Source organism: Passer domesticus, chromosome 5 (genome assembly GCF_036417665.1).
Source record: "Passer domesticus isolate bPasDom1 chromosome 5, bPasDom1.hap1, whole genome shotgun sequence".
In the NCBI taxonomy this organism is placed as follows: Eukaryota; Metazoa; Chordata; class Aves; order Passeriformes; family Passeridae; genus Passer; species Passer domesticus.
In genome coordinates, this window is record NC_087478.1 from 53,194,468 (window position 1) to 53,221,737 (window position 27,270).

At 39.8% G+C, this 27,270-nt stretch overlaps 1 protein-coding gene across 5 annotated transcripts in view; it reads left to right on the plus strand.

Annotated features, from left to right (window-relative positions):
- The window catches only part of ANO2 (anoctamin 2), a 149,625-nt gene that overhangs the window by 121,014 nt on the left and 1,341 nt on the right, over positions 1-27,270 (plus strand). For all 5 annotated transcript variants that reach the window (XM_064420517.1, XM_064420516.1, XM_064420518.1 and 2 more), the window contains 8 exons: positions 1,768-1,879; positions 3,117-3,174; positions 4,021-4,121; positions 11,525-11,673; positions 18,180-18,332; positions 18,439-18,491; positions 20,415-20,596; positions 25,726-25,831. In XM_064420517.1, the coding sequence (XP_064276587.1) occupies positions 1,768-1,879; positions 3,117-3,174; positions 4,021-4,121; positions 11,525-11,673; positions 18,180-18,332; positions 18,439-18,491; positions 20,415-20,596; positions 25,726-25,831 (914 nt within the window). The remainder of the gene's footprint in view (positions 1-1,767; positions 1,880-3,116; positions 3,175-4,020; positions 4,122-11,524; positions 11,674-18,179; positions 18,333-18,438; positions 18,492-20,414; positions 20,597-25,725; positions 25,832-27,270) is intronic.

Consider the following 27,270-nt stretch of genomic DNA (forward strand, 5'->3'; position numbering starts at 1 on the left):
ACCTTGACACTCACCTTGTTCCAAGCCTCTGCCATGGGCAGGAACACCTTCCACTAGCCCAACTTGCTCCCAGCTCCAGCCAGCCTGGCCTTGGACACTTCCAGGGATGGGGCAGCCACAGCTGCTCTGGGCAACCTGTGCCAGGACCTCCTCACCCTCAGTGCTTCCTTGAGGCCAAGTGAAATAGGGACAAAATCAAAACTGCTCGTGTTTGTCCCTTGCAAATGCAGCAGCTCCTTCAGAGAGCTAAGGCTCATTCCACCCTTAGCTCAACTCATCCTCCACCTGCAAAGTTCCAGCTGCCTAATTTTGGTGTAACAATCCACCGAGTGTTTCATTTTTCTGGGATAAGGGAGTTTTCTCTGTTACAAATGCACCTATTCTGGCTGAATGCATTTCCAATGCAGCATACCCAACAAGCTGGAGGACAAATTCTACACATGCCTCTACGGCTATGGTATAGGATGTCTGAGAGAGCCTCTGGAACCATATATGGTGTGCAAATGTTCATCCAGAGGCTGAGCTCATCCATGGGGGTGTTCTCTGTAAGGCAGGGTTTAGGATTTTTCTCCCTCAAATGAAAAGTTGCCCTGCTGTTATTCTATATTCCTGCTGCCCTGAGCTTTTCTCTTGCAGAACTATTCAGTGTATGGGATCACCTACAAATTGTTTGAAGGTGTAATTAAGCTTTTTTATACTTATAGGTGGGTTATGCTTTAGGGCTCATCAGGTTGTGCACTGATCTTTTATGAAAATATGGTTGAAATTATCACAAAGAAAGGCAGTGAGGGCTCATTAGGCTTTTCTATTCCTTTAGTGCTAAAATAATCATGCAGCTTTTTTAGGGAAAAAAAAAACCCAAAGCAGGAAAGTAAACAGAACACTCAAACTGTACCTGAAAGAAAACCATACAAGTACAGTAGAATTTTTAGTGCAGTCCTTAAGCCAGAGCTCTGGATCTCCTTATTATTCCACACTTTCTTTGTGCCACAGAAGTTCAGCCAAGAATGATAAATTTAATAATAAAATTATCTTCTCTCACATTAGATACAGCTCAGGATGAGCAGAGAAATGCAAGGGTTTCACCCATATAAAATCTTCAGAAAAGGATCCTGTCATAAATTTGAACAGCCTCTGTCTTATACTGTGCTTTCTGCTGCCAGAAAATTTCCACAGAAATTGAAAATAAATCTGGGAACAAAGTAATGAATACTGAAAATATTTAAACCAAGAAATCTTGAAATACAGAATATATATTGTGAATTGTTAACAAAAATGTGCCTTTATTTTGCACTTAATTCACTTAATACTTTATTAAAAATGTATTTATTCTTGTATTTATCATCAAACATATCAACAATCTCACCACAGAAAAGAAGGCTTGTGGACTACAAATTAAGGATGCTTTTAAGGTGTTTTTTTTCTGGTTGAAAGTCTTTGTACTTTGCTTTCAGCATTCCTCAATTGAGAATACAAATGTTTTGTTATTTTAGTTGTGTAATTGTGTTGCAGATATACTTGCATATGTCAATATCCATATATACCGCAGAGTAATTTACACTACTTTTGCGTTGTGGAATTGAATATCTCTGGAAATCAGGACTTGGTGACAGATCTAGTGGCTTTGGTACAAATTAGAGGTACAAAACAAAAATTAATATAAGCCCAAAGTTTGAAGTTGGGTTTTTTTTGTACGTGTTTGGGGATTCAGGTATTTTTGTATTACTTAATGGTTCAGTTCTCTGGTTTGCTTTTTTTCCCCCCCAGAAATACCAAAAACAGAGAAAACTTTTGAGGAAAGACTGATTTTGAAGGCATTCCTATTGAAGTTTGTGAATTCTTATGCATCAATTTTTTATGTTGCCTTTTTTAAAGGAAGGTAGGATAAATATCCTTTACATATATATATATATATATATATATATATATATATATGTGTTTATATGCATTTTTATATATGTGTCTATATTAGTGGATCTGTGTATAAAAATGGGCACAAAGGCCTGGGACTGGTCATCTTTGCCAGCTCTGAAAAAATATCTTTGAAAGGTTATCTAAAGTTAATAATTCATTTTGGTTTTTAAATAAGTGTAGTTTTTATAACAAATGGTGGTGCTTACAGGCTTTATCTTTCCACAGTTTAGCAAATTTTCCTTGAAGCATCATTTAGCAAAGAAAAGTCTTCCTATTTAATTTAAAATTATGGAGCTCTTTTTTCTATTACTTTCACAATATTTTGCATTATTCTTGCATATCAAATTAAGAAATAGCTACAGTCAACTGGCAAATGGAGTGATTGACCAAAACGCTAATTCAGCTGTCCTGCTAAATAAGTGTGACTTCCTATGGGCTCAGAATCCTTTTCTTTTGGGACCCAGTCATCCACATGTTTTTGAGTGAGAAGCTTAAAATGATTCTTTGCTAAAACTTTGGCAAAAAACCCGTTTAAAACATCCTCTGGATTCTGTGTCCTACAATTGTGCTCTTCCTTTTGAGGTCTGTAAAGTTTTTTAATCTCTGCTCTTCACTAATCTTATCCAGCACCTTTCATTTGAGGATTAATGATGCATTTTGCCAGCAGTTGCAAATATTGTAAGACACCAATGAAAAAAGTCACAAAATTCTCTCTTTTTTAAACCATATTTTTGTGTTGTATGGCTCAAATAAAGTCAATATCATTGTTTCTCCTGGTGTAGCCAGAAGAGTCTTAGTTGTGTACAGACGTATAAATAATTCCATTCAAGCAATTATTCACGTGTAAGAGAATGTGAATTAGGATATATGTCCCCAGGTTTGTTTGCCATCTCTAATGAAGTGAGGTGTTTTTAATTATATTGTTTTATTTCTGAAAAATATTTTATTAAAATAATTTTATCCAGATGTAATAGAAAACCATTTGTAGAGGCCTATTTCTTTGAAATAATCAAAGCTGAATAGATGCCGAGCCCTTGAAAATTCATGTTTAAAAAGCAACTTCTGAAATATTTTGACCAATACAAATGAACAATCTTGATTTCAAAGTTAACTTATTTTTGTGTTTTTATATTAAATCATGGTGTCAATATTAGCTTATTTTTCTGGTTTTATTCTAGTTTATATATTATTATTGCTTTCAGGTTTGTTGGCCGTCCTGGTCATTATGTGTATGTGTTTGAAGGTTATAGGATGGAAGAGGTAAGTACATATGAAATTCAAATCACAAATAAAATCCTTTACACAAATAAATATGTGTACAGTGTTTAGTGGACTACAGACAACAGGGGAAAAATAGAAAGCACTTGTTAAAACAAGAGGTCAAATCTTCAACTTGAATATGCAAAACCCAGGGTTTCCATCTAAGACAACTGTGTATTCTTTCTTTCTGCAGTTTTGACTATTTCATGGTCTTTCTTAGGTGAAGCTTCACCATTTCTGTGCTTTACAACTGGGCACTAAGGCACAAACATTCCAGGATTTGGTTGAAGTCCTTGGGAAGCATGAATCTGGCTTCCCATTCTGCAGATTGCTGGAAGCTTGGCAATTTTAATAGCTTAAAAACCTGGAGCCATTTTGTGCTGAACTTACAAACTTTTTTTTTTTTTTTTAATCCCCTCATGAAGGGGATTGCTGTGGGTATTCCCTTGAAAGCTGAGAGATGTACTCAAGGTCTGACAATAAAGCTGACATAAAAGTCTTTGCAAGATTGAAGGTTTTCTTTCTCCCCCGGGAGACATCAGGTTGGAAGAGTATTGGTGATTCTGCATTATGTTTATTACATTGATTATATAGTAAATATTTTTAAAGGAAATATAGGAACCCCAGGGCACCGTGAGTTGTTTCAGAGCTCTGCATATTTTCTATAATGGAATTTTATGAATGTAGATTAAATACCTTGTCAAACACAGATTTGAAGTAATCTATGAGCTCCATGATCCCACAAAACGTGGTGGTAGGGACAGTGGGGACATGAAGACACTGCGTGGGTATTTTAAAATTACTTCTCTTAATCCCTTCCCACTCTCTGGTTTTGTTTAATTGCAGTGTGCTCCAGGAGGGTGTCTGATGGAACTCTGCATTCAGCTGAGCATTATCATGCTTGGAAAGCAACTGATTCAAAACAATCTCTTTGAAATTGGAATCCCGTATGTATCCTGGCCTTTTCCATTATGTGTTATTCCTATGGCACAGTAAATCAAAGCCTTGATCCTTATTCAGCTAAATGGGACTTTTGCCACTGCCTTCAGTGGGTTCTAATTGAATGTGATGATAAATCACATTTTCGGTTGTGGTGAAATGATCTGGTTGTATTTTATGTTGAATAATTGGCTATATCTTCACTAAATGGCTTAAATAAAATGATGGAATATATGAAATAATTGATTTAAATTAATTTTAGAAACCAGGGAAAACAGGCAAGGTATAATAGATCTCCTGGGAAGTTTCAAAGAAGCTTTCAGGACAACAGCATTGAATACAAATTAGCACAAAGTGGAGGGGAAATAGCGTGGGGGAAAGCAGTAGTCCATAAAAGATGTTAAAATCTATTACTTGATCTATGACAATTTTATGGGTTTGGGGATGAAATCCACATGTTTCCAAGGTGCCTTTATGTCATTCTGGGATGATGCAGGAGCAAGCAGAGACACTGACAGCTCAGTGCCTTTCTGCCATGGACTACTTCAGCGTTCAGTTCCCTGTTGCAAATACAGCAGGAAAAATCTCCCTGTCTCTCACCAGTGCCAAGAGGATATTCAGGCACTGGGAATCCACTGAGAAAGTCCTGCTCCTGTCTCTTGGGAGGTTTGCTTTGTGGTGGCAGTGGCCTGTGAAATGTTGGAGGTTAAGAGTCTGGTTTAGACATGTCACCTTCACTGAAATGAGGCAGAATCTTCCAACTCTGGTGTCAGCAGGTTTTAGGTCACATCCATAAGGCTGTGATGATAGAAACTAGAAATCAAGAGGAGTGATTCTTAAAAGATGACATATTTCAAATGAGCTCTTTTCCTCCCTTTTCTCAGCAAGAACTTTTTTTTTTCTTGCAAGGAATTTAAATAGAGAGAGAGAAAAAAATTCCCAAACAAATCAGATGTAGATTATGGATGATTTCATTATTCTTGTGTCAAAGTTCAATAGAAAGGCCTGTTTTCTGTCTGCATCTCATTGAGTTTACATTTACTTTCATAAAAGGGGGTAAATCATTCCCAAAATATCTGACATGTTGAAGGCTTAAAGCTTTCTCAGTGTAAACCTGCTGTAATTTGTTTCTCATCTTCCAAAAAGTTACTGCTACTGGACTTTTTAAATGGGAATTTTATGATGTTGCAAATACTGTATTTATTATTTTTGACTCATGAAAGCACGGGCTGATCTAGTCCAAACAGAAAGTCATGTCCAATTATTTTTCATTTCCCTCTCTTTGGTGCAAGAATGCAATAATTTAATCTCATTTTTCTCCCTCAGATCTGCTCCCCCACCCTTCATTTAACAAACTGTGGTGGCCTCAATTTTTAAAACAGTTTAAATACAATCATCCTTTCATCCTCTCCTTCCTAGATAAATTCCTCATTTCAGTCACAATGCTATCTTGTCATCTTGAAATAAACATAGCTGCTTTTCTTTGCTTGTCGGCATTCCCAAGAAAATCATGTGTGTGTCTGTAGGGCTTGGCCCTTCTCCCTGGACCTGTTTGCACCAGAAGAATCACTGAGCACTTAATTAAATCAGAGTTAGCCTCCTGTTCCTGAATAGACCACTGCATTGGTTTGGGCTGGTTCCTCAAAGGTACCAGCAGCTGCATTTTTAATTCCCCCTTGCCTTGTACCTCTTTGGAGGGACTGAGAGTCAGGGTGAATAACACAGATTCTTCCATTGGCTCCCTGCATTTTCACTGTGGGCAGAGTCCAGGTGCTGCCACCAACCTTTCCATGTGGAGAGACAGAAGGGGATATCATAAATATGGTGATTTGGTCCTCAGAATCTCGTGCTGTCCCCTGCACATCTGTAACACGGAAGCACTTCTCTGCTGAGTTATCTGATGGCACTCATGACAAACATTTTCTTCCTTGCTGAAATCTTAGGTTTTCAAGGTGTTTTTTTTTTTTTTGGTTTTTTTTTTTTTTTCCCCTCCAGGAAATCTTTTAATTTCATTCACCAGAAAACCCAAGGCGTTTTAATTGATTTGCAGAAATCACAGATCCCATTTTCTTCTCTTTCTCCTCAAATCCTCAAAAAATATTGCTAAGTAGATGATAGTGTAAGTTTGTAAGCAACAGTCATCCTTTATGTTCCTAGAACCCCAAACTGGAAAGAATTGGAAAGCATCTTTCCACGTCTTCATTCTGCTTTATCCATGGTCAGTACTGTGTGAGGAGGGAAACTTCAGATGGCAGCCCTGCATTTTTTGGGGACACATCTTTGTTTTTCCTTCAGAGTTTCTGTAGAAACTGCTGCCACAGCTATGATAGATTAATTGCTGATCTCCTAAACCTTGCATGATTTATTTTTTTAATTTCTGCATCCAGCTATAGCAAACCAGCTAGGTAAATGCAACAAGATTTGAATTATAGAAAATGGAGCCCTTGTGAATGGAAATGTGTGTTCTGTGGAGCTGGAATTCACAAGTTTAACAGATGTAAATATGCCAAAGTTCACTCAGATGTGTCACATACCATCATTCTTTTACTGTTGCCACAGGAATTGACCCTAAAAGGCTGCAGGGCTTGAAAGCCTTAACCCAGAGTTCCTTTAAGACCCTTTTTATTCAGTTCTGTTTTTTTCTGAACTTACTGAAAAAACTCATCCATGTGGTTATTTTATTACTCTCTGTCTTTGACCTTGGTGCTAAACCCTTAGGGTAAAATCCTGGCCCTATTGAAGCGAACAGCAAAACTATTGAATTTTTGAGGTCATAGTTGTGGCCCTTCTATTCAGCATCAATTTCCATCAGTTTCTTCAGAATATACTTAAATATGCTGGATGAGAATACCAAGAGTTAATAAAATCCATTTAAATACACCCCTTCATAAGCTATTATCTCTTTTGTTGTTTTTCACCTTTACTAAATTATTCTTAATTAAAGGTTTGGGTGGGGTTTTTTTTCCTTTTTTTAAACTTTTCCTGTTTTTTATTGTTGTTTTCCTCTGATTGAGAAACCAATAAACCCCAAACACAACTGAAACTCTTGTAGAATCCAGGATATCTGAGTGTGCCAAGGAAGCATGGCTGTACCAAAATTTTTGGGAGAACAAGAAATTGAGATACTTTTATTCATCCCCTGCTTCCTTCTTGTGCCTGTGAATGTGAGAAGGTGTTTCTTTATGTGAACAGACTGTAGGAATATGACTGAAGAAAGACCTGGATCTTCAGTGTTCCGTCCCAAAAGCAGGAAAGAAAATTACAAGCAAGGTACAAGATCCTGGGTCACTGCTCTTCCTTTTGTCTAGATACAAGTGCTCCAGTTACTCAACCTAAGAATCTTTTCTGTTTAGCTTTCTCTCTGAACCTTTTTCCATTATCCTACAGATCAAAATGCATCAACTGGAAGGACAGCCTTAAAAAACCCACCTGTTATAAATAACCCTTTGTTCCTGGCAGCTGGATTCTGGGGGCTTTCTGTCTTTTCATGGAAAACCTCCACATGCATCTCTGTTCTAACAAGTATTCACAGAATCATGGAATCACAGAATGGTTTGGTCTGGAAGAAACCTTAAAGACCTCCCAGTTCCAAGCTCCTGCCATGGGCAGGGACACCTTCCACTAGCCCAGGTTGTTCAGAGCCCCATCCAGCCTGGCCTTGGACACTTCCAGGGATGGGGCAGCCACAGCTGCTCTGGGCAATCTGTGCCAGGGCCTCAGCACTCTCATGGAGAACAATTTCTTCCCAATATCCCATCTAAACCTGCTCTCTGTCAGTGTGAAGCCATTTCCGCTTTTCCTGCACTTTATCCCCTTGTCAATAGTCTCCATCTTTCCCATAGGTTCCCTTCAGGCATTGGGAGGCTCAGTCAAGTCCCCTTGGAGCCTTCTTTATTCCAGGCTGAACAATCCCAATTATACAGCCACTGAAGACACAAACACTTGTGCCAACAAAGTAATTTTCCTGCATCTGTTCTCTTTCAACCTGCCCTCCAGATGTCCCACCTCTTCAGCCTCTATCTATTCCACTCTCACTTACTCCACAAATTTCTCATTTTTCCCAAGTCATCACCATTCTTTTCCCCAGATCCCCCAAATCCAGCTGCTCCTTCTTACTGTATCAATAGAGAAACTGTTGAATAATCGCTCTGATTTTTGAAAAGGAGTCTTCATCTAATCACCATGTGCTTACAGCCCAGCCAGGATCACTTGGAGCTTAATTTTTCTCTTTTAATCATATTTTTTTCTCAAAATCTTGAGGGTTATTGACAGGTAGTGATTTTATGCTACCTTCAGATGCTTGTCAATGTGCATAATGCAGTGCTTATTGGTTATACTGGGAATTACAATCAGCATAATTCAACCATGTTCCCATCTCTTACCTAATACAATAATTTGGTGCCATTCCCATGTGAGAAGCTGCAGTGTCATTTTTAGCTGCTCTAGATACAGCCTGACAGAAAACTGGTAATTTTCTTTCCTTCTCATCCTGCATTCATTATTCTCACATGCTGTTCAGTTCCCTTAAGGATGCACCTTGCTTTTTCACTGGCAAAATGACCCTGGCAAAATGACCAGAAATAATGGCTATTCTATAGCTCTACAGTTTTCCCTCTTTGCCCAGATCTGTGTGGAATCATGAAACTTTGCTGCATGAGCCTCTTCAGCACAAAGCTTCTGGGACACTCATCCTGAATGGGCAAACTTACCAGGGGGCTGCCTGGCAGGACCAAATCAGAAGCTAAAAGAACTCTTTTTCTGTCAATTTTCTTTAAAAAAAAATTGATCTGGGTAATTAAGGAGCAGGCTTCAAACAAAGGCATTTAAAAATCATACTCAGTTTTAGCATCACAATCATAAGTACAGATAAAGGGTTCTGCAAAACTCATTTTCATTGCCCTATTGCTGTGTAGCTGGAGAATAACACCCTGCAAATCCCTCTTCTTTGTTCCTGTAACTTTCTGACACATTTCTGCGTGGTCTCAAACTTCACATGCTTGGATATGAAACAAAGGTACTTTTTGTTTTTTGTGGAAAATTTGAAATAATTGGTTTGGCTTGCTTTCAGTCAGTTGATCTTTAAAAAAAGTACATAAAAAGAAGCATACAGACACTCTTCAAAGCTGAACTCCAAATGGTTAAAGGTGCTGTTCATCATGCCTGGCTTAGAGATAACCAGATGAAAAATTAAAAATTATTCTGAGCAACTGAGCCCTGGTTTTGGTGTATTCCCAAATAAACATTAAAAACAACAACAATTGTTTTAGTTACTGGATTCTCATGGGAGGTGTGTGTATGCATTAAACTCCAGAACTCAATTCTGTGGTGCTGTAGCTGAAGGATTAGGTCACACGTGCACAGATTTCACATCTAAACACACACAAATTTTATCTCAGCTGCTGCTGTGCCATGACAAGAAGATCATCTTCACTCTCACCTGCCCACAGAAGTGTGAGGGACATTTATAGCTTGTATCATTTCATTGGAACAGAAATTAGCATTGTCTTGAACCTATTGTTCACCATCCTCTGAGAGGCCCTCACATTAGGCAATTAATTGGGATATGTTGGAAGAACACCTGGGAATTCTTTGATTGTTTTAAATCCTGCCCCAGCTTGCTACCCTCTGAATGCTACATCACCTCTGTCACAGACAAGTTCCCTTGGCTGCCATAAAGGCAGAGGGGGAGAAGGGAATCTGGTGTCTTGAAATGGCTGAATTTGCATGATGTAGGAGGTAAAAGATCTTTGTAAGGATTCATCTAATTCTCTCTAGTGAATTAGTTTAAATTTACCCCCACTCTTTCATTAAAACTGCAATCTGAGTGTCCTGGTTACCAGTAATGCCAAAGCACTGATGATGTTACCATCAGACTTTCTTCCACCTCATACAAAAGATGTTACCAACATCTTCCTTCCGCTTCATACAAAAGAAAGAGTTGTCCTGTTGATTTTTGAAACTTAATGATCCAGGATCTGAGAGGGCTTCATGCAATCTAGACCTGTTTAAAGAGTGTCTTCCAATCCCAAATTCCTCCATACTGGTGATGAAATGAAATAGGTCCTGTAAACTCTGGTAGGTGCAGAAGTTCCTCAGTCACTGTGGGAACACAGTGATCCCATGGCTCAGTGTAAATTTGGGAATGAAGCAATAAACCCACACAGCAAAGCCTTTATTGTGTTTGCCAGCTTTTGTTCCTCAGCCTTGCCCTGCCACTGAAGCCAGGGTCCAGGAAAGTGATTTTGCTTTCTTGGAGGTCTGGAGGAAAACCCCTTCTCCCAAATATTCCTGTATCCAGGCCACACACCTACAGTTCAAAGGGTTTATCACAAGCTGTGGGAGAGCCCTGCTTACACTACTGGCAAAACATCATTGGAATTAGTCTGGATTTCCACTCATGGCACATATGTGAAGAACTGTAAAATAGTGCTGTATGTTTCTGTGGAAGATAAATATCATCTGCAAAAGAAAGATATGCAATAAGTATAAATCTGGCTATTTTATGCTAATTTGACTGTATTTTGCTGCCTTGATTATGAAGAAATACCTCATTCTACTGTGGTTTTCCATGGGAATTTCTCAGTGTGTAAAATAACATGAAGTTGCTGATGCATGTGTGTTTAAAATATCATTGGGGCCGGGGAGACACTGGGAAAACTTAACTCTTCATTTAGAAATCATTAATTTTACTCTAATTTATTTGTCATTGTCATTAAATTTGTATCCCCATCTCAGGGGACAGTGTTTGATATTGCTTTTTCTACTGTCAGTACATTCTTGCACCCTCTTTGTTTGGAAATATCCCATAATCACAGAATGTCCTGGGTTGGAAGGGACCTTGAAGCTCATCCAGTTCCAACTACCCACCATGGGCAGGGACACCTTCCCCTATCCCAGGTTGCTCAGAGCCCCATCCAGCCTGGCACTGAACACTTCCAGGGATGGGGCAGCTGCGGCTTTTCTAGGAAACCCATGAACATCTGGTAATTTTTTACATTAAAATTCTATTATACTGGAAATTCCCAATTTTTATATTGAGATGAAAGTGTGCCTGTAGTGAAAATGTGTAATGAAACCATTACATTTTGGTTTTTGTTAAAAAAGAGGTACTCAATATGTTGTTCTTGAGAGAAGTAATTACTAATATTATTTAGGTTCCAGGATCTTCAGGAAGATCTCCTTGGAATATGCATCTAGAGAGAAAAAATATTATAAAGTACTGGATTCAACTCCAGTAGCTTGTACCTGTCAATGAACAACATCTGAACTTCCCCAGGGTGATGTAAACTCCCCATGATGCACCAAAGTAAAACAGGATTAATTTTGTGCTTCTGTGCAAAGACTTGGGGCAAATCTTGTAGGGGGAAAAAAAAAACCCTGACTTGGTTTGATCTGAACTTTTGTTCCTCAGGAAGCTCAAGAAGCTCTTTAGGAAGCTGAAGGATGAAAGAACTGAGGTAAAGGAAATGGACACCAACCAATCCAAGGATCCTCAGCAATGGCATCTTGACTACATCTTGGAACCTTTCACTGGGCTGACTCCAGAATACATGGAAATGAGTAAGTTTTCAGAATTTCCTTTCCCTTTCTGCAATAACCATGGCTTTACATAGGACTGAATGTCAGAAGTGGTCTGACATGAGAGAGGGGGAAAAATACCCCAGCACTCGTAGTTTGCAGAAATTCCATGTGAGCCAACAGGGCTATGAGACTACCATAGTGCCAACAGAGAAATAATAATGAATCCCAGTATCTGTTAATGCTTCTGCTGCCAGATTCCAGTGTTCCTAGCTGAGGAAAGTGCATAGAAACCATTTGGCCACAGAATCAGCAGCTATGGTTGAGAGTGATCTCTGGAGATCAGCTGGTCCAACCTCCTGCTCGAAGCAAGGTCAGCTATAGGATGTTGCTCAGAGACTTTCCAGTTAGGTTTTGAATATTTCCAGGGATGGAGACTCAACAACTTTTCCTGTATTTGATCCCCCTCACACCAAGGATTTTTTAATGTTGAAGTTGCACTCCCTACATTTCCATTGGTGCCCTGTGCCTCTTGTCCTTTCACTGTGTGCCCTTGAGAAGGTTTTAGCTCTGGGTTCTTCAGCTGGCCACATGGGTAATATCCCCTGAGCCTTTTTTTCCTGTCTTACAGCAATCCCAGTGCTCTCAGCTTCTCCTTGTTCATCAGGTCCTCTCATCCCTTAACCATCTTAATGGCTCTCCAGTGGATTCACTGCAGTGTGTCCATGTTTTTCTTCTACTGGGGAGCACAGCCCTGTACCTGCCCCATGAGTAGACCCTGCAGAGGCAGGGAAGGAGAAAGCAGGACTGTTCAAGGGAAGTGGTCCCAGCCCCCGGCTTGCTAGAGCCCAGACAAAGCTTTCAGGAATATGATGGGATTCTTGGGCTGTCCTGTGCAGGGCCAGGAGTTGGACTTCGATGGCTCCCTTCCAACTTGTGATATTTGATGGTTCCCTTCAATGGTTCCTTTCCGGCTTGGGATATTCTATGATTCTATTCCATGCCTCTGATTTGTAGTATCAAGGTTTAAGCTACAGATGTTATAAATCACTGGTCACTAAGCCTGTCATTTAGATCAGTCCCTTGTGCCATGTTCATAAACCGTGGTGATCTCCTCAGCCTGCAGCCACTCAGGGGTGACTCAGGAAAATGAAGAGGTGAATTATTGATCTAAACATTTGTTTACAACAGGAGGCTGAGTTTCCCAAGTGGAGAAGCCTCACAGTCTGCCAAGCTGTGCCTTGCCTGTGGGATTTGCAGACAAATGTGCAGCAGATGAAAGCCAAGCTGCACCTCCCCAGCCTCGGTTGCTGCCCTGGGTCCATGTCCTTGCTCTCAGCTGTCAGATCGACTGCTCAGACCACCCACACTGGCAGGAAGCACTGAGCACTTCAGCTCAGCACTGAACCTGTCATCTGGGATTGTTGTCAAGGGCATCACGCTGCAAGAGGCAGCCCAGCAGATTATTTATTTCTCTAATTTTGAGCTGGGGACAGTGGGAAGGGAAGCAATGCAGGAGGCCAGAGGAAGACTTTTTTCTCCTCCTGAATTGCTTAAAAAGGCAGGGTTACTGGAATGCAAGAAGAGGCATGATATTAAGGAAAAGAGGGAAATCTGGCTGCTGTTTCAGAACTTCTTTCATAGTTTTCAAACTGATTTACTCAGACAACCTCCTTCAGGCATCAGTGGCAATCTGGAATGAAGCAGGTGAAGGAGGAACTGCAGATGGGGCTTGCTGCAGCCTTTGGGGTTTCCCCATACAGACGGTGATGGGGTTTCATGCAGAAGCAAGCAGATTATGTATCCAAGTGTGAGTAGTCACTACACTCAGGTTTGTCCTGCTCCCACTTTTAAGGATGGGTGGGGGCAAGGGTCTTAGCTAAGACTCTTGCCTCCAAGTCTAGCATTCATTAGGCTGTACCCTAGTCACAGGCAGACCTTGCCTTTTTTATCCACATATCCAATCTCTTTTACTGATTTCTATCAAAACCTGGAGTTTGGCCCACTGCCCACATGGCAAATCACACATTCTCTTTGCACTTTGTTATGAAGCAAATTAATCCCATTAAAGCAGCACTTCTCGGAGGGACAGTGCTTGGAGCAGTCTCAAGATATGTTTTGTAGCATGATGAGCCACAGGTAAAGGAGTTTTTGATGATAACTACTCCACATAAATTTTGAGATATCCATTTCAAATCTGCTTTCATTTTTGTTTTTATTTCTTATTCGAACAATCCTGAAGCCTTAGAGAGACTTCTACCTTCTCATGCTCCTACCCCTGCCCTCATTTAAATCATAGTATGTTCATAGAAATAGCAAGATTTACTGGTTATTTTTTTAACCTCCTCTATTTTCCCATTTGGGAAAGGTGACTGTTTACTGAAAACAAGTTTTTTTTCAGAAACTTTCTTTCTGCAAAATATTACTCACTCAAGTCCATGCCAACAAATTAGACTAGCTGTAAGAAGAAATTTTTTTTACAGTGAGGATGGTGGAACACTGGCACAGGTTGCCCAGAGAGGTGGTGCATGCCCCATCCCTGGAAACATTCCAGATCAGGTTGGATGAAGCTCTGAGCAACAGGATCTAGTTGAAGGTCCCTGCTCATTGCATGGGTTTGGGCTAGATGACATTTAAATGTCCCTTCCAGCCCCAATGATTCTATGGATAAAAAGATTAATTTTTTAGGGTGAAAGTCTTTGAATCTGATTTCACCAGCAGACTCTGCTGAGCTTTTTTGTTGTGCAGGCTTGGCTGTCAATAGGATATCTGCACAAAGATTGACTTGCACCAGTGACATTTCTGATGACTGTTTTGATATTATTAACTGACATATTCCTGCATTTTTTAGTAGAGACACTCTTAAAATGTTTGAGTGATCAGAAAATTTTGCTCAAGTAATCCTGAAACATAAATTGTCACTGTCAACATGTGTCAAATTTGTCCTTACCATTTTCTGCTTCCAAAACTGTGCAAAGACTTTTGACCCAGGCCAATATACCATACAATATGCATTCCCAAAGTAGGTAGTATGTACAGCAATTTCCTCTTCCACATAACAGCAAGTCTGCAACATGTGCAACGGGTCTGCAGTGATAGATGTGCCAAGAAATCAATATTTAAAGTAGCAATAAATATTGCTAATGAAAGAAATTTTATTAAATTGGCTCCAAGACCAAAATTATGCACATGAATGTCTAAAATGTATACCACTCATGTTTCCTTGGGAAGAAACTGAAATCAGCAATGATTTTCAGATTCCTATTTCATTTGATCTTCCCCTCTCTAGCCTAACCCCTCTAGGAGTCCAAGCTTCATGTGGCAATTGATTAAAATATTTTTCCTCAAGGAGAAGTAATAATAAAAGGTTTCATCATCCACCTTCTCTTTAAAAACAATGGCACAAGGAGAAAAAGATTAGATCCAAAGTCTGCAGCTACTGACTACTATAAGGATTAATCTGAGAGATTTGGATGGATTTCCCCTAAAGCAGGAAAAGCCATCAAAAAGGCAATGTGTGAGGCAGAAAAATGAAAAAAAAATTGCTAAAGAGACACCTGCATTTTTCTATAATCTCTATAATGAGGATGGTTTTGAAAATACCATCGGTTGTGTGTAGGCTTGTTGCATACATTTATTACAGAAGAGTTATAAACTACATCTTTTCCTTAGTTTTTCAGCCAGGCCTTTCTGTATATTGAAAATTTTTTTCCTAGGATTTGGAAAGCTGCTTAGCACAGAAATAATTTTTCCACTGTTTACTTCCAGAAACACGTGATCCTATGACAGATATTTTTGATAAAGAAAGAGGGGGAAAAAGCAACAGAACTGTAAATAAATACCTTGTCTTAGGTGAGGCTTTGAGGTAAAAGATACTTGGGTTACCCACACTACTGGCGTGCAAATCTTGTAGAACAAGTGATCCACACCATGGAAGTTTTTGTGCTGGGGACTGATTCTGCATCCCTTACACAAGAACACCCTCCAGATCCATAATTTAAAAGCTTTGATTTGTGCGCTTAGTCATAACTTAGAGGCCAGACTTGGAGGGACAGGGTGTGTTGCTGTTGGGCTGAGGTTCTGTTCAGCCCCTGCACAACTTCTGTGAAGAGTGGATTTCTGAGAAGGGCTGTGACCTGAGACACTTCTTTGGATGCTGTTTGTCCTTCAGAGTTTTTGTCTTGGGCCTGGGGCTGGATGAGGTGCTGCAGATGTGGCATCAGGTATTGTGAAACTCCAGCGCTGTCTATGAGCCCTTTGCCTATTTCCTGCTCAACTCAGACAGTAAATGCACCACCAGTTTGTGCTTTGGGCTTTTTCCTTCATCAGAAGTGTCAGTGACAGCACATCCAGGGTCCTGCTTGGATGCCCCAGGAGATGATCTTTCCCATGTCCCTTACTTTCCACTATACCCAGCCTTCAATTGTTTGATTTCCAAGCTTGTGCCATGAGCCAGTGCTCATCTCTCATGTCTCCAGGCTGGCCTACCAGGGGGTAGGAAAATGATGAAACAGGATGGATGGCCAGAAGTCCAGCTCCTGGCACAGGTCTCTTTAGCCTTTTGCCTGTACATGGACATGTCAAGAGCTTTGTACGGAGACCTTGTGGCATAAATATGAACATAAAAAGGGTATTTAAGGGTTACTATCAAGTTTTTCAGGAAAAAAAAAGGACATCTGGTGTCAACTGTCCTTGATGGAAGAGTGTGTGTCCTAAAAGTGTTCTAAGTATTTCCAGTGTGACCAGACAGGCATCCACAGAACTCCAGGATGCTGAGATGAGATTCAGTCTGGGATCTGGGCAGAGATTCTTCCTTTTGTAATCTATTCAGGTTTGTTTCTAGAAGCACTGATCCCACTCAACAAATACCTGTGAATTGCTTAGGCTGTTCAAAGACTCCTCCATTTAATGATTGTTTGCTAGTTTGTTGCATGAGACCATCTAAATTCTGGGTTTGGCTTTGGAATTGCCTTTCTTGCCTGCTTTTTTCATCATTTACACTTGCATAAAATGGAGTTGAGAAGGTTGAAGAGATTTCAAGATGGCCACACAAACACTTCTGGCTCAGAGTTTTCTATGAAGACATATTTACACAATTATCCAAAAGTCCTTTGCATACCTTGAACATTTTTTCATGAACTTGAAAAAAAATTTAAACTACATTTTCCCAGACAATGAATGAAGGGACTATAAAAAAACATCAAAGCAAATATGTGTGTGGTTTATTCTTAAAGCATTGCAAATACTGGGTTTTTTTGGTTTTTTTTTGGTTGTTGTGGTTGTTGTTTGTTTGTTTATTGTTTGTTTGTTTGGTTTTTTTTTTTCAGAATTCTCCCAGCTGTATTCCTGCTAAATTCACTTAGAACCAAATAAGGCATATTTTGGGGCTATGAATTTTTCTAAGCATTTCACAGTTTTTGGGGACATTACTTTAACATCTGGTTTTATTTCCTTGTTAATTTATTTTCCTGACTCTGAACATAAAATAGTCAGGAAAGTATGATTTCAAGGGTAGGATGTTTGTATGCTTTGAAAAAAGCTCCATCTTAGTGGAGATCTCAGAATGAAACAATAAGAATGAAACTCTAAAGGCCATATAATGATATATTGAGATTTTAATTTTGTGTGCAAATATATTGCTCCTGAGATTAGAAAGGAGAAATATCTGAGGACTTGTACACAAAAAAAAGGTGTATGCAAGAGAAGGTCCTGGGAGAAACTGTTCCAAGAGTTAGTTGTAGGTTGTGACAACAATATTGAAGGAAAATATTTTAAAGTATAATATTGTGCTATGTGCACAGAATATTGTGCTATTTTCTCAGAAAAGTGCAATTCTTCCCTCAGTGGAGAGTGAACTTATACAGAGATTTGCCAAAAAAGAAGCCACAGTAAATAGGGTATTAAAATATATGAATACTTTTTCTATGCTAATATTTTTTAAACTCTGAGATGTAGAAGACAGATTTATTAGTTATATAATATATATATATATTTATATAAAATTCCCCTTTGTTTCCATTTAAAAAGAGTATTTCTGAACTTGGAGGACATCAGTTGCAAAAGGAGGGACGAAAGTGCTGTCCAACACCACTGGCTTCTGCTTCCTCAGAGACACTTCTGTTCTTGCCTTTCACAGGCTGCCACCAAGTTTTGCAAAGGAAGCTGGGAAGCTGGCACCTTGTAGATTTTCTCCTTTTGCTTCATTGTGTATCATTTTCCTTACACGGAAAAGGACAGGAAAGAAACAGCATGGACTAATCAGTTAATTATGTATAAATGCAGAAAAATAGGCTCGGAACCCTTTGTCCGTTATTAAATTTATTATTTCCTTTGATTTGTGCTTGTGCTAGCAGCTTGAAGCTTTATTGGAAACATTTATAAACTAAAGTGACAAAATTTTGTCTGTTCATAGCCCTACTCTGGGATATTTATTCCTGGGACCAAAATGGGAAGCGGAATTTTATGGGGTTGGTAATGCACAAAGCTCATCAACAATTTGCTGCTCCCTTCAGAAGCTATCAAAAAACATTGTTTTTTTTTCCTCCCAGTTATCCAGTTTGGCTTTGTCACGCTCTTTGTTGCCTCCTTCCCTCTGGCTCCTGTCTTTGCCCTTCTGAACAACATCATCGAGGTTCGTCTTGATGCAAAAAAATTTGTTACTGAGCTGAGGAGGCCAGACACAGTGAGAGAAAAGGATATAGGTGAGTAATGAAAGAGCATTGCAGTGAAGATAAGACCAAAAATGCAACTAAACCAAGAAGAAAATTTATAATAACCCCATTAATAAGTTTTTTCTTTCACTTACAGGTATTTGGTATAACATCTTGAGTGGTATTGGAAAACTTTCAGTGATTATTAATGTAAGTGTTTGGTTACACCAGTTTCTAACCATATCTTGGGAGCTTCTACTGTTCCTTCAATGTAATTTAAAACTCTTTATAATTTCTTGTTTATAATTGTTCATATTTTATTGCCCCTTCAACATAATTTAAAAGTGGCATCTAATTTTCTCAACTCCAATGCAACAGAATACAGATATATTATGTTTATTGTGCTATATGCATTCCCTAGGTAAAATTTTCCTCCATATACTTTAAGATAAAAAAAACTCATGCCTTAGGACTTTAATCCTAATAGCTTCTAGTGGGGTTTTAGCCTACAGATCATAATCTCATAGAATCATTTACGTTGGAAAATACCTTTAAGGTCATGGAATAATACCAGAGATATTAAAGATATCAAAGCCCTTTAGAAAGGAAGGTTATTTTCAATACTGAAGGGAGAACTTGTTTAGAGGTGTTATGCAATTCCTTCAATAAAATAGCTCCCGGCACATCACAGCACTCTAATGCCTCCAGAGCGGCAGTGTTTCATTTGGGTGGAGTTCACATTGTTCACTCATGGCTTTCCAGTTTCCAGGAATTAAGGAAGGAAATCTGTGGAACCCTGCGCATCCCCATAATCTCACTGTCAGGCACAGACTTCTGTCATCCAGAACTGAGCTGTGTTGGATGAGAAAAACTCTGCAGCCTCTTGTTTTTCTCTGAATACACTTTGCAGATTTATGATTCTTGATTATTTCCTGTGTTGATCGAACTCTGGAAAAGTTTATTTTCTGGGGATTCCAGTAAAGTATGATTAGCTACCTTTTCTTGAAGGAAATGTAAATATATGCATACCCATTTGAAAAAAATAAATGCTGAATGCCCAGTTCTGCTTAATATCTAATATGGATATTATTGATATGGGAAATTATTATGTAGCAAAATATAGTTTTAAAACATCATGGGATTGTATAATGGTTGGGGTTGGATGGGACATTAAAGATCAACTCATTCCAAGGCCCCTGCCAAGGACAGGGACACCTTCCACTAGCCCAGCTTGCTCAGAGCCCCATCCTGCATGGCCTTGGACACTGCCAGGGATGAGGCAGCCACAGCTGCTCTGGGCAACCTGTGCCAGGGTCTCAGCACCCTCACAGGGAAAAATTTCTTCCCAATATCCAATCTAAACCTGCTCTCTGTCAGTGTGATGCCATTACCCCTTGTCCTGTCGCTCCAGACCCCTGTCAAAAGTCCCTCTCCAGGTCTCTTGGAGTCTCTTCAGGCATTGAAAGGGGCTCTTAAGACTCCTCCCAAATCCTATTATTTTCCAGGCTGAACAATCCCAATTCTCTTGGCCTGTCTCCATAGAACAGGGGCTTCAGTCCTCTGAGCATCCTCATGGCCTCCTCTGGACCTGCTCCAACAGGAGAGAGTCCAGAGCAGAAATCAAAGAGATTCTTATTGATATGATGCAGAGATTTCTGTGGCTGATTGCCCCCACAATTACACCAGTTTTAGGGGATACCAGTCTCATGAGGTTTAATACCAGCATGAGATCCCCCTGTGTGCGATGTGTAAATCCTCATGTTGAGGGGAAAATGGACATTACACTCAACAGGTTTGGTGTAACTACACCAAAATATAACCCAAATGATACCAACTGGCTATTAGGTCTTGTTGTAGGTTTTTTTTAAACCAGTGATAAACCTCCTAAAGGCTCCAGAGATGAAAAGAATTGGAGCAACGTGCAGTCCATTAATTGCTTTTGCTACTTCCCTAGCTGAGCCTTCCCTTGGAGAGACAGAGCCGGTTATTATGCAAATATTCTGTACCAATTTTGGCCTTCACCACCACTCTAAATTTACCTGGACGTGAACATTTTCCCCTGAATTACTTAACCTGGAGACACAGATTCATGATGCTGTTGTTTTTTTGTTTGTTTGTTTTTCCATCTCTCAGGCTTTTGTCATTGCTGTCACCTCCGATTTCATCCCGCGCCTTATGTATCAATATGTATACAGTCAGAATGGGACCATGCATGGCTTCATCAATCACACCCTCTCATACTTCAATGTCAGCCAGCTCAAGGCTGGGACACAGCCAGAAAACTCCCTGTTTGCACAGGAAGTTTCATTCTGCAGGTAAAGTACTTGTAAGGACAGTTTGCACAGTCGAGGGAATTTCCTTGGCTCTTATGTCATTTTTCCAAGTGGGAATTGATAAAATTCACTTATATGGCCACATATTCAGTAATATTCATGTGCCTTTGAAAATGTGGTTTTGGAAGTGCTGCCTTTAAAGAATTCTCACTGTGTTAAAAGGTCTTTAAAAGGGTTTTTTTCAGGGTATTAAAAGGCAAAATAAATAATTTAGACAGACTTGATCCACAGGAAAAAAAGCAAACTAACACTTTCTTTACTGAAAGATACAGCTTTAATTAAAATTAATGATTTTTTTAAATGGTCACCCAGTAATTAGAATTAAGATTTCTCTGTCTTTATTAAATTCAGTCCTTACTTGCTGAGATATGAGTTTTCAGTATATTATGCCTATCTTTAGAACCTGCAGCAGTCACCATGTACCTGTCTACTATTTCAGATATATTTGTTCTGGCTGGGGAAACAAGGTTCAACTTCATTTAAAATATATCCCAAATACTAGATACCTATAGAGTAGTTCCAGTTTGTATGAGAAATCACTAGTGTGGGTACAGCTTTCAAAGTAACTTGGTATTTTTATAATAATATGCAGAAATTGAAAGAGCTGGTTTAAGGCATTATAACCCCCAGCTGTTCAAAACTGATCTGCTTGGGGTCAGTGTTATACTCAACAGCCTGTCTCCCCTTCCTTCTTGACTCCTTTGAAGTCACCCTGTGTTGGTCTCTGCAATGGCATAAAACAATTATAAAAGTTCCTCTTCCATTTATTTAAGGATAGTCTTAATGTAGAGTGGTTTTCCATCCCTTGCTTTGATATGCAATATATTTCACACTGATTTTAAGTGGGGTATATAGCTTGCTCAACTATAACCCGCAAAATGACACATCCCAGTTTCTTCACTGGAATCAAGGTAAACAGGGAGAGAAATCTGTCCCTGTCACTCTGGCAGTGCTGTTGGGATTGCCTTTGGGGGGAACCTACCTTCTCACCTTGACTACAGCAGGGGATAGATGAATGCACTCCTAAATTTTAAGTAACTTATAAGCTAGTGAGCTCTGCAATTCCTCAGTTCTGCTGCTGGGGCTTGTTTGTTAGCAAAGTATTCCCTTTTAGAGTATGCAGCACCTCCAGACTTCAGATTTGTAAATGTGAAATGCTTTTCCACTCTAGCACTTTTTAATTTTTCATCCCTAAATTTGCACGTGTTTTCCTTCAACAAGCATCTTGATCCACTTCACTGTGATTTTGCTATTTTCACTATGCTGCTTTTCACCTCGTTCCAGCCACTGGCCCCTGTTTATAGATGTGAAGTGCTGATGTGTTTGGAAATATGTGCTTTAACAACAGCGTGAAAGGCACTCCTCACATTAGTATGGTCATACACGGCCAAATACTCAACAGAGCCCAATTAGAGGGAGAAGGGAATCACCTACACTGTGTTCAAAAGTGCTCCCTGCCTGATGACACCATCTAAGAAACTGAGAAGAGGAAAAAAATTAATGTGTTAGTCTGAGTGAGACAAAATGATGGGAACATTTCTCTTATCAGGAGACAATTGGGAAAATATGTCAGCATCCACAAACACTGTTTCTCATTATCATCTGCCTCATTTGAATCTTATCAAAATCTCAGCTTTGGACAGAACTATCACAGTGATAAAGTATGGGGTCTCTAACTTGCGTCCCAAGAGACAGGCAACCAAACACTGCCCCTCAAGCTGGAAATAAAATCTGTATTTCTGTTTCTGGCAAATGCATTGGGAACAAGCTGACCTCTTTTATTCTTAGATTTCTGTGACCTCTGGAGATAAATGTGGTTGTAATGAGGCTGCATTTTTCTCCTTATGGGCATTGCCAGAGATTAAGGTATTTTAAAAATAACCGTAACAAGCCAGAAACAACTCTGCCACTGAACATACAGAATGCATTCTCCAAATATTTAGAGCAGCATTTTCTGAAGTGCTGTGAACTCTTTGGCACTGCTTCCAAATAAAGGTTGCTGTAAAGCTGTTCTGATGCACAGTATTAGTTGCAATTTTACTTTTTTTCTTTCAGGGAAAAATGGCATTTGTATAGCTGAAGGCAAATTAAAAGCAAATCTTGCTAAGATATGGAATATTTTAATCCTTGTAGCCTTGTATGATGATGGAGTACATACAGACCTACTGGTCACACTGAAAAAAGGAAGCAGCAGATATGGAGTCATTCAAGGGACTTTTGCTTTAACATGGGTCTGCTCCAACATTCAGCAACTGTAAAAACTGTCTTTGAATTTATTTTCTTAATGTTACGGGATTCATCTCATCTATTCTTAATGATCAGTGGTGGATGCTAACATTTTTCCCTGACTGATTTTTTTGTACTCCTGCATTGCTGATTCTGTGATTAAGGATGTTTTCTCCAATTTCTTCTCAAGGCCAGCTGAAGAAGGAAATTAAACAGATTAGCTTATTTGGACTGATGTGAAATTCCACCTATATACAGTTAGAATTTTTTTTACCAGTCTTTTTTTTTTCACCACACACAACAAACTTCTGAAATACATTAACATTTTTGTCTTAGTTCTGGCTTCAATTCTCTCCACCCAGCTTTCCCTCTTCTACAATTCTCTACTTTCAGTGCACATTTTTCTATTCTTCCTTATAACTTTTCTGTGCTCTATTCTTCAACCACGTTGACCACTTCATATTCTTATCCTTTTGCAACACTGGTTGGTTGCTGTTCCTACCATACCTGCTGAATCAAATATTTTAGGAGTGAAGCTTTGAAGAGGTGAGGGAATCAGAATCATAGAATATCCTGAGTTGGAAGGGACCCACAAGGATTATCGAATCCTGACCCTGTACAGAAGACCCCAAAATCACACCTGAGGATATTGTCCAAATGCTTCTTGAGCTGAAAAGATGGTCTTTGAAAAAAGACCTAGGGGTAGAACCTAGGGGTTAGAAAAGGCCCTTTGGAGTCCCATGTGGCAGAGAATAATTTTAAAAAGGAGATGGGGATGAGGCCCAGCTACCTCATCTACAGCTCTGGCAACATTTTCCTTCACCGTAAATCATTTGCTAGTGCAGGTTAAGGCATCACTAACAGTGTGATTCCCAGATGAGCCAGGTGAAATTTCCAAGGGGGCTGATATCCTGCAACATTTACATAGTTTGTGAAGCTCAAAATGCATTAAATGGAAAACCCACCACAGCTGATGACCCTTCCAGGTGAACCTGGGCTCCATTTCAAGACTGGGATTGATTTACAGTGGTCAGCAATGTCCACAAGAAACTCAGTGGCTTTCTTTGGCTTTGATGTTCAAGCAGATTAAATTCAAGGGAACTGACTCTGGCCCTTGATGCAGCACTCGTACAGATTTGAGCAACATGTGGGAGTCCACAATATCTAGAAAAGTACCAGAGGGGGGATCTGGCAGTGCTGGAACAGCACAGGAATTCTAAGACAGGACCTGTGCATGCACTGCTGAGCAAAACCATCCACGGGCTAACACAGCCCAGAGAGCTCTTCCCTAAATTAACACAGCCCCCAATTTAAAGTGGTATACTCCTCCCTGTGGGCTCGTGTACCTTGTGTCCTTTGTCTCCAGAAGCTGCAGCACATGCAGAATGACATCCAGCTTTCAGACTCAGTTTCTTGGGGGTGGGGAGCAGCAGGATGCATGGACTGCAAATGTGTAATTTAACATGCAAAACCATGTGGGTAGAACCTGAAGGTAATTTTGGCAAGCGCACCTGCAAACTGAAGCTGACAGATTTTATATATGAACCTTCTCCATTATCCCCCAACGGAGGCTTTTGCACAGTCTAATGAATCTTACTGTCAGGACGGGTTTTGTGGTATTCAAAACAGATTTTCCCTTTCTTAATTTCATCCCATTACTCCTAGTCAAACACTGGGAACAGCACTAAATTATCCCTTTCAGTCCTAAGGGCACAATTTGCGCATGGTTATCATGTCCAACTGTGGCTGTTACTTACCAAAGTGGAGCAATACATGTGCTGCTCTTTAATCTTCCCAATGAGTCAATCTCCTCAGCCTTTGTACTGTTCTCCTGAACTACCTTCAATTTGTTGCTTTTTCTTTGGTTTCCCTTTTTTTTTCTTTTTTTTTTTTTTAACTTCCACCCCTCTGGAATGTGCACAGCTGAATGGCTGAATGCAGCAATCCAGGTGTGGATTTACCTGGGCTGTTCAGAGGAAGGCTAATTCCCTGCCCCAGCACAATTGTGACTTTTGTTGATACACCCACAAGTCATACATTGTCCTGCTGCCATATTTCAAACTTGTGCTAACTTGCTAGCCTCTGCAAGCTCCAGGCTATTTCCACTTTCAAACACTATCCCTTCAAAGATCCTTCAAGTGTTTTATTTTTAATTATTTTCCATTTCCCTATATTATTCTCATTGTGTTTCCTGTCTCCAATTCTTATTGCTTTCTGTGTTTCCTGCTATTTGCAAGACTTTCCAATTTAGGAGCATCTGTGATTTTTATTAGCCTGTTGTTTACTTCCAAATGATTGATGATAATACTAAAAGCAACAGTCTTTACACCAAACCACTAAGGCTCTGTTTTATCCTGTCCAAGGCTAGACAGTTAACTTAGGAAGTGCCTTCCCCGTGGCTCCCCCTTCCGTTAATGCAAAGACAGGAATCACCAAAGCATGAGTCACATTTTATGTGGGCTGAATTATTCCCTAAATTAATCAAGTCTTGGGTGAAATTAATGCAGGTTTATCTCCTTCAGCCTGAAAATGCCTTGGACTATCTCTCTGCTTTCATTTCAGCATTTTATTCCATGCACATTTATGCCAATTTACATTATCAAATAAAGGGGACTTCTGTCAATCCTCTAAAATCTGGACATTTCAAACATTAAAAGAATGTTCTGATTTTGGTTACAACTGTGAAAACCAGACTGAGTGTGTTAAATTCAGTGGAGGTAGTCCAGCTCTAATTCTGAAGTTGTATTTCATAATAAGGGTTGAAGTAAGAACATCTGGAGGATTTGATTCTTTGGGTTTTGTGATTGGAAAATCGCATTATTCACAGCAATTGGTGCTGGAGAAAATTGCCGGAACTGTGATAACTGAGCTGTTTTCATCTCCAGGTTCAAAGACTACAGAGAACCACCTTGGTCCCCACGCCAGTACGAGTTTTCTAAGCAGTACTGGGCAGTCTTGTCCGCTCGCTTGGCTTTTGTGATTCTATTTCAGGTAAGTCTCATGAGTTACTTTGCTTTCAGACACAGAAATATCATCATAGATGGATCAAAATGTGTGTTCCAAAGAAGCCCACGTCCAATAGATGTGGAAAGCAAGGCCCACATCTTTCTTTAGCCCTTGGTGTTAGCAGTGTTCCCCAAAACACCCCAGCCTTTTGAATGCTTAAGTTGACTTTGTCAGCTTTTATAGTCTCCGAGGCACCACCCGTAGAAAGTGCATAAATGCTGTATAAGCTTGTTAACTGCTGTTCTTTACCCAAAGCAAGAAATAAACAGAAATAATAAATTGTCCAAGGTTTTTTGCTACTTTCTTGAATGGAGAAAAGTAAATTGTCCCCAATGTGAGGATTTCATTAGCAAGGGATTTGCTATCATGGCTTGCCTTTCCAATGGCTTCCTTCTGCCCTCCTCCATGATCTGGGATCCTTCCACAACCAAATTGGGCCCATCCCTCTTTTACAAATCTGCCTTTCTTTTGTCCCTACCTGCCAAGTGTTCTCAAGTGTTTCTTGAATGTTGCCTGATTTGTATTGCCCTCTTCTGCTTCTTTGCCATGCCTTTAGTAATTTTCCACCACTGGCTGCAAAGCACTTGAAAGCAATTGGTTCTGCTGATCTTCAAACCCTCTGCCTTCTCTGCCAGAGAACATTCCCTGGTTAATTAGCTCCATTGTCTCATATGGGGACAGAGAGCTCATGCTAGCAGCCCTGTCAGCCAACTGCTCTCACACATTTCCAGGCATTACACAACACACTTCTGAAAGTATTATCATGACAATACAAACCCCTAAAGCATTGCTTATCTATAGATTTCACAAGCAAGCAAAACTTTTTTGCCCAGTCTGCTTCCTACTTGATGTTATGAGCAGCACCTGTATTCACCTTGACACCTGAGATTTGGGATTTTGGCTTGCACAGCGTGGTAGTGTAAAAAACAATCCTGCTTGTCAGCAGACAGAAGGCTTTGAGGACAAATGGCCATGAAAGTTGTCCACTGTGTGGCAGGTCACACTGGGAACACATGGGTATCTTTGCCTTGTGTTTCAGGATTTTTGATGGTATTGGAGGTGTTCTTATAGTAATGGATTCTGAACTCAGTATCAAGGAATTGGATGTTGAAAACTGGGCACCTTTGGATGCCTGTAAAGAATAATGCTGGTTTAGCTACTAAGGCCATGGATTATTTGACGATTCCATGTCCTTTCCTATTTTAAACCTAACTGAATCACATGTTTAATTCAGCCTCTACACTGAGGAGTAGCTGTGCACAAACCTGGGCTGTTTCTTGAAATGAAGCCTTAATCAACTGCTTGCTACCACACACCACCAGCAAAATGTGTTTGACATCTGTCTCATAGCTATAACAAAGGTTTGGTTTTGCTCCAGTGCGAGTATTTTGGATTTTTCATGCTTACTTCATGTCTGCTGCTAT